The 13,937-nt window shown below is 41.3% G+C and overlaps 1 protein-coding gene across 1 annotated transcript in view; it reads right to left on the bottom strand.

Annotated features, from left to right (window-relative positions):
* Positions 1 to 396: 396 nt before the first annotated feature.
* Positions 397 to 13,937, bottom strand: part of rai14 (retinoic acid induced 14) — a 37,520-nt gene continuing 23,979 nt past the window's right edge. Inside the window, exons 4-21 of the mRNA XM_085793696.1 lie at positions 13,808 to 13,896; positions 13,485 to 13,549; positions 12,453 to 12,510; positions 11,854 to 11,924; positions 8,789 to 8,895; positions 8,486 to 8,670; positions 8,001 to 8,026; positions 7,539 to 7,625; positions 6,978 to 7,067; positions 6,416 to 6,553; positions 5,798 to 5,899; positions 4,457 to 5,182; positions 3,812 to 4,302; positions 3,344 to 3,512; positions 3,078 to 3,245; positions 2,751 to 2,909; positions 2,563 to 2,628; positions 397 to 2,312 (exon numbers count right to left, since the gene is read on the bottom strand). Of these exons, the coding sequence (XP_085649822.1) occupies positions 2,226 to 2,312; positions 2,563 to 2,628; positions 2,751 to 2,909; positions 3,078 to 3,245; positions 3,344 to 3,512; positions 3,812 to 4,302; positions 4,457 to 5,182; positions 5,798 to 5,899; positions 6,416 to 6,553; positions 6,978 to 7,067; positions 7,539 to 7,625; positions 8,001 to 8,026; positions 8,486 to 8,670; positions 8,789 to 8,895; positions 11,854 to 11,924; positions 12,453 to 12,510; positions 13,485 to 13,549; positions 13,808 to 13,896 (2,884 nt within the window). The 3' untranslated portion in view covers positions 397 to 2,225. The remainder of the gene's footprint in view (positions 2,313 to 2,562; positions 2,629 to 2,750; positions 2,910 to 3,077; positions 3,246 to 3,343; positions 3,513 to 3,811; positions 4,303 to 4,456; positions 5,183 to 5,797; positions 5,900 to 6,415; positions 6,554 to 6,977; positions 7,068 to 7,538; positions 7,626 to 8,000; positions 8,027 to 8,485; positions 8,671 to 8,788; positions 8,896 to 11,853; positions 11,925 to 12,452; positions 12,511 to 13,484; positions 13,550 to 13,807; positions 13,897 to 13,937) is intronic.

Genomic DNA, 13,937 nt, shown 5'->3' with positions numbered 1-13,937 from the left:
AACGGAGCATGTGAGTTGTGTGTGTGTGTGTGTGTGTGTCATTTTCTTCTCCACTGAAGTGTCAAAAGTCTGAACCACTGAGGTGTGAGTGTTGTGTTGTTTGGTTTGGATGTTTAAGTTTGCCAACATATTGTCAGAATCCTGGGAAAGATGCCAGCGATGCTGTGTTGTTTAAAAAAGCATATATCTGGCATCATGAGTCTGGTTTCTATTCATCTGCGGTGGTTTGGCTGAGAATAGCGTAGTTGTTTGCATGACCTCATAATAAAGACTTTCCATTTTATGTGAAGTACTGTTCAAATTAAGCAAAATAACCTTTCTTAAAATTAATCTGGAAATCGTCACACAGCTTGTTACGTAAGAGATGGAAAATATAAAACACAGAAACACAACGGTGTATCTTGAAAATTTATTAATGTGGACCAAAAAAAGCAGTTGGCAAAAAGCATTTTTTTTAACGTCACTACAAAACCGTGAAGAAACAACCGACAGAAAAGCTGCTTCTTTCTTTTCCCTTTCTTTGTTACAAAACACTTCAGTCAAGGCCAAGAGAGAGGAAGTTATATAATATCTTAGAAGCTATGAAATAAAGACATGCAAAGACTCTGCTAACAAATCTGTCAGGTGTAAATCATGTTCAGTAAAAAAAAAAAAAGGTTGCTGAGTGAGAAAGGAGGGAGCTTCAGATCCAAATCCATTTCATCTCACTCCAGTTAAACAGCGTTGGTGTCTTCTGTATTTTAAACAGTTGACGTATGGCTCTAAGTACAGTACTAAGGCAGAGGAGTGTGACGTGGAAACAGCCGCTAGAGGACATGCTCACAGAAATGCATTTAAAACATATGGCCAAACACTGAACAGTGTGGATCCGTACCTACAGGGAAACAGACACATTTAGTAGAATCAGAGGAAGCCTGGTCAAATCAGCGCTGGAGTTATTGATTTTTGACAGCAGAGAAGACACAAAAATACAGTCTGATTATTAAGTGCAGGCACATGACACAAGACACAATACGTTTTTATCCAAAACTAAACATTTTGCTTTCAGAAGATCTTCAAGTAAGAAAAGACCGAAAGAGTGTAGAGCAAAAAGAAAGCATTGACAAGATCTAAAAAAAATCTTGCCTCCTGACTGTCCTCTGACTCACAAAGACAAAAATATTGAGCCCACTCTGTTGGATGTTTGTTACAACTGTTTTGTTTCGATTACCTTGAACAATTACAGCTAACCTTTTCACATCTATGTAAAATACTGCCAGGAAAATAAACTAATTTAGATGTTTCTAGATCACTTAGTGCGTTGTTACACTGAAGGAAAAAATCTTCTCATTCACACAAAACACAGACAACACAAGGCCATCAAAAATACAGCTATCAAACCTCTTCATTTAAGTACAGTAATTTAGAGAACATGACAAAGCAGTACAACCCAGTAAAATACATTTTTATATATAAAAAAAAATGTTTTTGTGCTAATAGGAAAATAGCAATACAAACAGTATCATGCTGTTCTTCATAGTAGTGTGGCCAAAAGACATTTCTATATGATTTGGGCTGGTGCTGGAGCGAAGCCAGATGCATTGTTATCAGGGCACAAATAATTTAGATGTTGTCAGGAAGTTGTGGACAACCATGAAACATTTAGACATGTAAAATAAAACTAACACTGTTGTATCATAAAATAGATACTAGTAACAGCAGCGCCAACTCAGGCTTTTCTCTCTCTCTCTCTAAGCAAACGTTGTAACAGACAGACAAACCACAAACTCAGACTGCTTAGTGTGCACGTACATGTGTGTTTATGTCTGAGTGCACACACATGTTTGCTTTATCGCGCTTGTGCAACTGCTTGTGATTTAAGGTTACTGCACATTTTGAATGTAATGTTTATTATATGTTTGGCTGGTACACAGTCAGGTAGGCGATGGGACAGTATCCTGTCCGCTGGGCAGGGGTTTCCCAAAAACATATTCCATCAGAACAGTGATGAGCCGTTGATTTCAATGGGCTCATAATGACAGAAAGCAAAGGCAATGACCATATGACTGTAAACCTGTTTCCTCATTTACAAAAACTCAAGGTTTCTCCAGAGGCACCATGTGTTGGCCTTGCTTGCAATCGACACAGGCAACGCTTGGAGTGGGACGGGAGGATGTGTGGTGACAGCAGCAGTTCACTGGAGGTTCGATCTGAACATGCTTTTGGGAAACCGGGCCCTGTCTGTCTCAGCACGCCTCCTTGGCTTGGCTTGGCATCTTGCACATCATCAGGATCTGCTTTAAGGCTTTCTGCACGTCCTCGTCCATCTGACCCTGAAGACACAAAGGTTCAGTTCACCAACTGTGAGTAAAATGCACGTGCAGTTATTTCACGTTACACTTTGTGAAACTCAATCTGATGTGATTTAATGGGCCAGATCCCTCAAACGCAACAGCCCTCAGTTCAAACTTCAAAATTAATTAGAAGATATGGATATTTCAGTGAGTATTTGCGTGAACCATTCCTTTAAAATTCAAAAATGTAAACCTTGCAGCCTTGAGGCAAACTAATGGATGAAATTACCTGGACAGCGTAGAGCAGGTGCATCCTATAGACTGACACTATCTCATTGTGCTGCTTCTTTGACTCCTACAGAGAAAACACAAGTTAAATATTTTATTAGACTGAAGGTAGAATTCAGAAATTTCACTTGAATTGTCAAAGGACACAAAATGAAAATGATTTTTGTAAGTAGGTTTTGGAGGGCATACAGCTAGCTGGTACTGCAGCTGTTTGATCTGTTGCTGCAGGGTCTCCAGCTGCTGGGTCTGCTGCTGTCTCTTGGAGGGCGAGCCAGCGGTGTAGGAGAGCTGTGACAGGCTGTTCAAGGCGTCCTTTAGCTTCCCCACCTCCCGCGAAAGGTCGTCTATCTGAGGGGGCAAACAGGAAACGTGTGGCCAGTGAAATTTAAGGCCATTCAACTCTGTCAATCAGTATACCATTTTAGAAAAACACTATGAGGAGACTGAATGTATTTATGTCTCAACTTGAGGTCGTACAACAAGTGCTCTGTCAGATAGTATGAGGTCACCACTGACCCTCTTGTTCTTTTCTCTCTCGGAGGCGACGTGGTTCTCCACCAGCTGTTTGAGCTGACACACAGCGTCCTGGGACTCAGCCAGCCTGGAGGACAGCGTCTGGTTCTCCTTCTCCCTGGACATCACCAGCTCCTGCAGGGCTTCCCGCTCCGCACGGTTCTCCCGCGCCTGACGAACGGATAAAAGAGTTTTTTAAGGTTAAGTGTTCAGGGTTATTATCAATATTCAAAATGTAGATTTCCCCCTTGGCTCCTCTTTCTCCTCACCTTCTGCCATGCGTCAGCTGCCTCCAGAGCCATCTCATCCTGCTTCCTGAGGGCCCCCTGGAGGAGCTGCGTCAGGTGGCTCACCTCGCCCTCCAGCTGCTCTCGCATGGTCTCATGGTCCAGATGGGAGACTGAGTCATCTGGGGCGACATCTTTTTCTGCCGCCAGTCTTTTGGTAAAATAAGCACAAGAATTACACGGTGACACAAAAATAACTAGTACTTGGTGCTTTTTTTATTTATGTACAGTATTATTATTTAGACTAATTAAAGTAAAATTTCATTGTTTTAGCTCGTCAAGGCAGAGCTAATTATCGTCGCTATATATGCTATATATGAATATGCTACAAACGGCGACTGCCAGTTCAAATATAGTGGAAGTATGGAAACTGGTAATATCCAAGTTGCATTGAAATTGATGCATTTGGTCAAACACACCCGAGAAATCTCCTCAGTTTTCTCATCTCACCTGTTCTGAAGAGCCTCCACCTGCAGGCTCTTCTGGTGTAGCTGTTCTTTCAGGGCTTCTGATTGGCTCTCCAGCTCTTTGATGGCATTTCCCAGAGAGGACATCACCTGCGTGTGGTCGGCGAGGGCCACAGAGCTCTGTGCCTGAGCTTCGGCCTCCTGCCTCAGCGCTAAAATCTCCTGCTGAGCGGCTGAGAACTTCTTCTCTACCTCGGCCAGCAAAGTCTGCAGCTCCTCCACCCTGCTGCTCAGCACCTGGACCTGCTGCTGCTGCTGATGCTCGGGAGAGGGGGACGACGGCAAGCTGCTCTCAGATTTGGCCTCGGCCAGCTGTTTCTGAGTCGCACCCAGCTGACTCTTGGTGTCGCTGTAGGAGTGTGAAAGCTCCAGCAAGCGGCGCTGCAGCCCAGCAATGACCTCGTTCAGCTCAGCTTTCATTTCTTCAAAGTCTTTGGCTGCAGCCTCAACAGGTACTGTTCCCCTCAGAGCCTCCTGAACAACACAGCAGAAATATCAACTGATTAAATAAAAATAAAGATGAAAAATAAGTGAAAAAGTTGAAGAATGATTAAATGACCAGTCAAAATGTTGAATGAATGAATAAAAAACAATGGTAAAGCTATTTCAGTTGGAGGCCCGTATCTACCTGGAGCATCCTGATCTCCTCCGTTGCCTCCTTGTACCGCTCCTCTATCTGAGCCGTCCTCTGTTCTCTCTCCTTCGTGCTCCGTCTTTCCTCCTCCGTCCTCCTGAGCGCCTCCTCCAGCTGTCTGATTTGCTGAGCCGCTTTCTCCAGCTCCGATCCCGACAGGAGGAGCTGGGCCTTCAGCTGTTTCACTTCGTGTTCCAGCGTGGACGACGCTCGTCTCTGGGCCTCCTCTTTCTCCCCCAGCTCGTTGCCTTCCCTTCCCATCTGCGCTCTCAGCTCGTCCACCTCCTCCACAGCTTGGTGGTATCGCTCCTGAGTGTCTGTCAGCTTCGCCTGCAGCTCGGCTAAACTCTCCATCAGCTCCTCCTCTCTTCCCTTCTCCCTCACTCCTCCTTCATCCTCCTCTCTTTCTCTGGCTCTCTCAGGTTTCAGCTGAGCCTGAAGTGAGCGGTTCTCCTTCCTGGTTTCCAGCAGTTTCACCTGAACGCTCTCCAGCGCTTGTCTCAACAGTCTCATCTCCTCTCTGCCTCCGTCGCTCTCCTCCTCTTCCTGTCTGACAGAAACACCGACTGAACTGTCCTCCCTCTCTCCCTGGGCGGTGCAGGGAACTGGTGATAGTGATTCAAACTCATCCTTGGTGGAGTGGAAGGAGGAGTTGGAGGCCATGCTGTTTGGACGACTGGTCTCCTTCAGGTCCTCGTTTCCTTGGAGAGATGGATGTTTCTGTGACGTAAGAAGAGTCAGAACAAAGTTAAAATAAACAATTCTGGTTTGAAATATAAAACATCAACATCGAACCAACTTTCTACGGAATAATGCTTGTACAACAGGAATAGAAGAGATGGGAGGAAACCCTCAATAGATGATTGGATAGATTATATCAGTTATTAACTGATACCTCGTTTCTTAGAGATCCAATTAATGACCAACAGAAAGTTAATCAGGACCAATTGTGATAGTTAAGTCATGGCAAAGCAATTAATTATTATTAATTATTTCCGTTTCTTTCATTATAACATCACTACACAATGAAAGCCATTATTTACCATGCATGTTTTGTAATATTAAAACGATTAGTGGTTACACACTTAATAGGTCAGATTCACATTTCTTCAGGTCAACCTTAAAACTTTTAGATCTTCTGTGAATATACTATTCCAAAGTATACACAATACAGTGTCCAGTACTCATTTTATGTGCAGAGAGGACAAGGCAAACAGTATTTGAATGGATGTTGTGGCTCTGTCTGTTCATTTGCTTGCTGTTTTACCTTTACCGTGAATACGTTCATTCATTAGTTAATGATTTCACTGAAATATGAATGAATGACTTCCATACCCTGACTTTACTTGCAAGCTGCTGGTTCTCCAATGTGAGAGAAGTAATCTTGGCTTGCAGAGCAGAAACCAGAGCTGCAGATGCCGTACCACTGTGTTCGACCTGTCAACACATACAATACACATACATTACAACCAGAGGCACACAGAGAGGCATCAAAGCAACGGTAAAGACCACTAGCTACCTCGTGAAAAACAAAACGAGCTGTGACACGTCGAAAGCTGAGGTTAGACCTCCTCCAAGAATGCAGGGGTGAAGAAGTTCAGCAGTCTCTGTCAGACTAAAGTATTAAACTAGAAGCAGAGTTGAAGATTTCAACAACCAGACTAATCGACAGAAAAGTGAATGAAAAGTTCAAATAGCCACTGAGTGACTTGTCTAGTCATATCCAACTCAATCCAACTTTTCATCCGGCTGGGAAAAAGGTCTTAGTATTGTGTAGATTAAATATAGTCCATATGTCCAGGACTCCACATTGTTTTAATGCTCTACTTTTCAAACTTAAAGTCTGCTGTTTATTTACCTCCAAGTCTGCCGTTGTTATCATCACATCTGTTTTCAAATCTGCTCCTATGTAACCTAAGCCCATCACCGTAGCATGTTTTAGTCATGAATCACCTTCGTATCTAGCTCAGGACCAGCCACCGTCTGCTCCACCGTCTGCTTCAGGTCTTCAATTGTTTCCAGCAGCATGTTTCTCTCCTCATGGAGCTTCTCCACCTCCGCTCTCAGCACCGTTCCTCTCACTTCATCCTCCTTTTCAAATGAGAAAGGGGAGGGGAGAGGACAGGGGTGAAGAGAGGCAGGAAAGAGGAAGGGGAGGGGAGAAGAACATGAGATGGACAAGGAGAAGGAAGAGAAAGTTAAGGTGAGAGGAGGAGGGGGAGAAAGTGGCTCTGTACATTGACCTATTTACTGTATGAATGTGCAACACTTACAGTAATTGTGTATTAAACATTAGTCAAAGATACGTTCCAGTAACTACATCATTTCCTTTTGGGGTTACTGGATTTTTTTTTCTCTAAATATTAAACAACTGTGTATTGTTTATTTTGCTTTGATAAATTTACACATCTGGAAAACAAACTCTCTGAAAACAACAGGTTATTACATTAACATTGCTCTTATGCATATCTGTCATATTTTCATAGGCTTGTTTTTCATTTTATCAGCTGTTTACCTTGTAGTTGAATCTCTTGGGAGTGTCACTTTTGCTAGATGCAGGGGTCCCAGAGGAGATAATGACTGAAGGAGACGAGGGTCCAGAACTCTGAAGGAGGATGAAGTTGATTAGTTTTAGTTTGATTATAGTCTTTTTTAAATTAGTTTTCCTCATAAACACTTAATCTATTCTGGTCAAATAAAAATAACTTAAAATAAACTACATACTGTATTTGTTCATGAGCCCCTTTTTCTTTTAAAACAAAATGGTCAGGGTTAAACAAAAAGAATAAATTAATTCTGGTAAAGAAACACAGTCTTATCAGAAGGACAATCATTTTTAAAGTGATATTGTATTACAGTAAGTACTGTACATTTAATTCAGTATCTCTGTGGGAAAAAGACTGATTAGTATATATACTACAGGAAATGAAATGCTCTGATATACTAACTATAAATTACTGTTGAGACACAACACAGGTCGCACTGCTCATTTCATGAAACCACTGCAGACATGCATTAATATGAAGAGTGGCAAACTGATACAAGCAGACAGATACACAGAGAGACATGCGTTTACCTGCAGTGGGCTAATAGGAGGTGGAGGTGCTTTTCGTTTTTTGGGAGTTGTGATCCGTTCATCACTTAGCTTAGCTACTTGATCATGCTGAAGAGCCAGCGAAGGAGACAGAGGAGAGGCAACGAAGAGAGGGAGAAAGAAAGGTGGGATTCAGTGCTGGTTAGTAAAAGGATCGGCAATCAATGAGTGCTATAGTTAAGACTCCAGGGTTGTCTTCCCAAATACAGCAACTAAAACAAGTAGAGAAATTTCATATTGATACATTACAGAAGCTGGTACTAAACTACTGTCTAGGTGTTGTAGCTAGACAACAGAAATAACAGACAAAGTTTGGCTTTAATTTTTAGCTCTTTCTCATCAATCACACAACTATATTGAAACTCTTATATTAGTATTGATAATTGATTGCTTTTCTAGTTAATTTGGATTTGTGCCTGTTTGTGAAGATTAAAAATGTCTTACCAGTGGACTTCTGGGAGACTTTGTGTCTGTCGAAGGAGAAAGGTAGAACATGCAAAAAAAGAAAAACAAAATTTTTTAGCCTCGTTAATTTTTGGAAAAAAATATGTCATAATGACATGCAATGCCCTCCAGGTGGCAGTGCTGACTGCTTTGAAAGCAGAGCAGTGTGAATCTGAACATACAGACAACTTGGAGTTATGTGTGTATACTGTACTGTATGTATTTACTGTATATCATGAGGGGCAAAGACCTGTTCAAACAGATTTTCATTTTATTTTATTTTTACATTACCATGGTTTAGATTAAGTGTCCAGGGAATAAATGCAAGTAAATAAATCAATTAAAGTTTACTTATAAAGCACATTTAACAATGACCAGGGTTGACCGAAGTGTTGTGCAATAATACACAATGGAAAATACAAATAAATACATAAAAACCGCTGAATTATTATGTACAGTATACACTGTGTTTTCAGGACTCTCACCTGAAATCTGTTGTCTGTTCAGAGCGGCAGTGAGGGCAGTTTTGACGTCTGAGTGGCCCGACAGTTTAGCGTAGTAACCAACATCTTGGCCCTGTGAATCTACAGCTGACAGATCTGCTCCTCGATGAACCAAGATCTCGACAACAGACACCGCACTGGACTCGCTGGCCAGCATCAAGGCTGTCCTACGACACGAAAGTACAAAATGTTGATTACTACCCAACATCCAAGTGTCTTAACTCAGATATCACTGCAATTACATGTCATTCATGTATTTTCTGTGTCTTCCCAGGTGTCTTGTACCTGCCACTGTTGTCAGGAGCATTGATTTCGGCACCACAGTCCAGTAACGTGCAGCACACTTCAGCATGACCGTGTTTGGCTGACAACAGCAAGGAGGTGAGTCCATCCTTGGAGACAGACAGACAGACATTATAAACATTATCTGTGACTGAGATCATCCTATGGAGGGGCCGCACACCCCAGATTTATATGCGCACACACTCATAACTTATCTTATGTGACATCAGGACGTGAGCCTAGACACGGAGTATGGTTAAGTTATCTGTGTGGTGAGAGAAGTCTCAGATCCATGTGAGAAAGCAGTGAATATCTCCAACTGTAAATGAATTTCCCAGCTCATAAGAAAAGCCAACTTCGTACCACTTTGCAGAGTGGCATTTGTTTTAGGATGAGAGAAATACGAGCAAGGGAAAATCCCCAAATTACATATTTACAGTTTGAAATGATTGGGTACGGAGGAGTTTATTGCCCCGAGCTGGACAACTGGGGCAGTATTTCATGCAACGTAGTCATCCCACATTTCTCACCAGGACTGACGCATCCAAGCACGACCCTTAACCTAACCTAAACCCTCTATTACCTCAGTTCAACCTACAGAGTGGATTGGCTGGGATTGTTGAGGGTGGTGTCCGGTCTGGGAGGGGCTGCTGCCTCAAGGTTCAGTTCAGGGCAGGAACGTTTACTTAGCCAAGATGAAGTTAGAAAATAATACCTATCTCAGTGAATTGTGACTCAACCCTGAGCTATGAATGCACAGTTTTTCAACTCAGACGGTCAATACAGCTCACAAAAGAAAGCAGTATTAAACTGTATGAACAGATATTTTCACATGTCATTTATATTGTTATGAGTGAAACAAGAAGTTTTTTTGTTTTTTTTTAAAACCTTAGTTCTCTCAAACTGGAAAAAGTAAAAGAATGTAAAGTGTGTCAGCATAGTTTTGTGTTTTCTATTACAAGGCTTCTGCTTCCATACACCACAGAGAGAGAAACTATGTTGTGGGTTCCTCTGAGCTCTGCTAAAGACTTTAACAGCCCTGTGTCTGTGCTTCTACTGAACTCTGTCTCAATGACAGAAACCATTTCTCCGGGTAATAGATTCAGTGCCTGCGTGGTTGTGTGTAGCTGCACAGGTGTATTAACACTTTATTATTCACATATGTAAATTGAGTTGTGTTTATTGATAGCTGCTGTCATGCCAATTGTTCTAGAAGAACTGCTATGTACACTAACTAGTAAGTGGAGGTCCTAAATAAAAGTAGAATGTATATTTCACTCACAAGTGTAGCTGAATAAAATCATAGTGTGACATTAAAAGGAAAACACTCATTTACTGCTACTGGATTAAATGTACTTAGTTACACTCCACCACTGGCCATCCTCTTAGTGTTTTCAACAGAGTCAGACAAAGGCTGTCAAAGAATAACCAGGCCGCATCTGTGATTTATATCAAGGCCGAGCTTTTCTTAAGTAACTGTATATTTCTCCTCAACAGAAAACATAAGGAAGCTTTTATACTACATGTTTCCAGCGTCTCTGAGCAGAATTAAGTTTACATTTACTTGATTCTGTATAAACATTCTTTGTCTGACATATGTTAGGCCTGGCAAATGTTCCTCGTTTTCTCTCAATATCTCACCATGTGTATGTTGCAGTCAAATATAGATCAGGTATAGACATACTGTATGCTTTAGCAATGATCTATGCTTGAGGCTAACAAGCTGGCATGTTCTGCTCAGCACTGACTCCAATATGTTCCAGACAACTTTGTGGTTTTCAGTCTACATGTCCACTAAGAACAGACACAGCAGCTCAAATCAAACTCACACACTCTCTCACACACACACAGACACACACTTGCAGATGATTATGCCTGCCTGGAGAAGTGAATGGTCTTGTATGAAAGTGATATTGCATGCTTTATGTCAACAGGACAGAGCTGAACTGTGTTAAAGCACTCTCTGTCTGATACAACAATATGGTTTGTGAACTGAACACTTTTGTCGACATGTTTTGAGTAAAATGTGTCAACAGCCCATGCAGCTCACAAGTTCTGAAAGCCCTCAGACAAAAACCTTTTTGTTAAACAATTGTTGGATTGATTAGGAAGAATTTTTAAAGGGGGGAAAAAACCAAAAACACATCTTGTGAGACCCGCTCCAGTTATGACCAGGATTTCAGAAACCCTTTAGCCCTTTAACACTTTACCCCTTAAAATCCTTGCAGTCATTGGTTAAGTGGTAGCATCAGTCAGTTTCAAAAGCCACAACATACTGTATAACTTGTCACACATTTGAACAAGCAACAAGGCTGCAGTGCATTTTAATAAAAAGAACAACATCTTTACATGCAGGCTGAGAGACCTGTGTGAGTCAGTGTGTGTCTGTGTGTGTGTTAGGGTTAGTGTTGATCTGTAACAGACCAGCTGTGGCGTGATAATAAAAAGGGGAATAAATGGGCAACACATTCTTCTTCTCCATTTCGTTTCTCTCAATTGCGCTTTTTTTTTCTTACGCACACACACGCACAAAATATCACGCTAACACACCCCAGTTGGGTAAAAACCACAGGCATGGAGCATCATTGCAATGGAGACCACATGTCTGCGGCTTGAGAACCAAGTTCCCACAGTACGCTGACCCTCTACCTCACACACATGTGTACACACAAACTGAACAATATTAATCAATCTTAAAATGGAGAAAGACAACAAGAGGAAGTGTCAGGGCCTGAGGATCCTTAATACTGTTGACCTCCAGCTGTGACACACAGCTGCAGATAACTGGTTTTCAAACAGCACTTTACTTCTTATAAACTTCAAAAATGTAACTTGGGAAATAAGATATCTGACAGCAGATAAATACACACAGATAAATCCTAATGAAAATCTAGAGCATACAACGAGTGATTTACCTTCGTTGAATAAATTCCTCAGTGGAGAGGGATATGAATGAGACTGAATGGAGCATTTCTGTGGTCTTTATTCTGCTTCTGAGCCCGCTACTATCGTGCCAGGAAAAATAAGTCTGGGGAAGAAAGAGTGGAAGTAATAATGAAAGTACGTACTGCATCTTTCAGGTTGACGGGACATTTGAGTTCACACAGCAGTTGGACGGTCTGGATGTTCCCGCTGGCAGCTGAGCATAAAACAAAACAAGAGTCAGACAATGAACTAAAGCACACAGGTGTCCAGAGATCGCAGCTTGGTCCCATTTGGTCCAGGACTGAATTTAGCAAGAATTTTCTCTCCTTTGTCTCCCTCCCTGATTTACAAAAGACCAAATTAATTAAAAATGAGTGGAACACAGCTGGACTGTCAAATTTAATTTTCATTAAAAAGCACAGACATGGTTATGGTGACTGAAGTAACACGCCACAATGGTAAACCTTTGCTTCCAGTTTAAAAAGTGCAACAGTCCTGTCAACAAACACCAGCACTGTAAGACAAAGTAAGAGGAAGACTCGTGAAGAAAAAAAAAAGAAATTACTCGGCTGAGATCACATTTAATCACTTAAATCCAACTATGGTCGATGAGTTCATCCAAATAAAATTAGAGCTTAAACTTAAATCTCGCCAGATATTTTCCCACGTAGTTCTCTAAGCAGACTAACCTTCAATAAAAGCACCTTTGTTTGGTTAACTCTCAGGATATTGACACACTCACCAGCGTGATGCAGGGCCGTCTTTCCTGTGCCATCTACAGCGTCCATAGGACATTTACACTGTGGGTAAATAGACAATTTTACACATGCAAATCAAAGTTACATATGGATTATGGAAGATTGTGAAAGTGAAGTTAAATGCTTTTACAGTATTTTTGTTTTAGAGCCATGCAGTTCACTTCTGTTCTTTTTTGTGATGAGTCTTTGTTACTACCTTTCTACGTGTTTTTTTTTCTCCTAATAACAAGTAGTGATGATTTGCTACAAAATTTTAGAGATGGTATTATTTGTTTCTAGTGAACAAGCAGCTAATAATTTGGAACTAACAACATTTTTTTAATATAATTTGGTGCAATATTATGACATGACATGATATTAAGACTTGCATTGATGTTTGGCGAGACATGTGTGTCTTGCTGAGACACTGCAGACTGTCATGAGATAGTTAGGTCAGCAGATCAGAGCTGTGTGTGTGTGTGTGTGTGTGTGCAGATCTTAACAGGGGGGCACACGCACAAACACGGACACAGAATCAGCAGACTGGAGTAATGAAGCAGTGAAACTGTCTGGTTTCAGACGTCTTAGCAGAGTGCTGAGGCTCGTCAGACTGTAGATTTCACACGGTTCATGCTCCTGCTTTCACACATTCCTCATTTGCTGCACCAAGTAATGTGTCCAAGAAGAAGTCCTGCTGGGTGACTGGATGCTGTGCCATGAAAACATTCTTTGTTCTATAATCCTCACCTTTTTGTTAGAAAACACACCTTCAAAGTATTTCAATATACCTGAAGGACTGTACAACAAGTATATTAAATAAAAAAAACTGTGGGTATTTTATCACCACTCTGGGACCATATTGTTTGCTGCTGGCACTGATTATAAATACATGGCTTGGCAGTTTGCTGTTAGTTGTTGTATTATAGGTCACCACAGTAAAAGGAGTATGGCTGATAATAACATTTAAAGATAAGATAAAAGATTTCAGACTCATGTATAACAATTTGTTACTTTTGAAAAACCTTTATCTTCTTTACCTGAATGAGCTTTTTGCAGCACTCGATGTGATTGTTTTTGGCAGCCAGGTGTAACGGACTGGAGCCTGAACATAAAGAAATAAAGATGTTACATAAAATCTTCATCAGGCCACAGATTTTAGTGACAAGAAGAGGAAATCTTACTAGAGACTACATGATCCTAAATTTGACCTAAATTAATAATCTGTCAAGTTCTAAAACCAACATTACAAAACAATAACACAAGAGACACAATCAATTAGGTGTTTTTCCATCTAAAGAGAAAGAATGACCATATTTATACATCTGGCGCCGCCGTCTTTACGAACAGTCGAGTTACATACCAGCAGCATCAGTGATTGACAGGTCTGCTCCATGGGCCAGGATGACAGAGAGACAGTCTGTCTGACCACGTGCCGCGGCCACATGAAGACTGCAGCGATCAAAAAATAAGAAGAGAGGTTATAAAACAGA

The sequence above is a fragment of the Trachurus japonicus genome, chromosome 12 (assembly GCF_045865225.1).
Source record: "Trachurus japonicus isolate A0001 chromosome 12, Traja_1.0".
NCBI classification, from domain to species: domain Eukaryota; kingdom Metazoa; phylum Chordata; class Actinopteri; order Carangiformes; family Carangidae; genus Trachurus; species Trachurus japonicus.
Note: the sequence above shows the minus strand (reverse complement) of the source record. Positions and strands in the feature narration are given on the sequence as shown.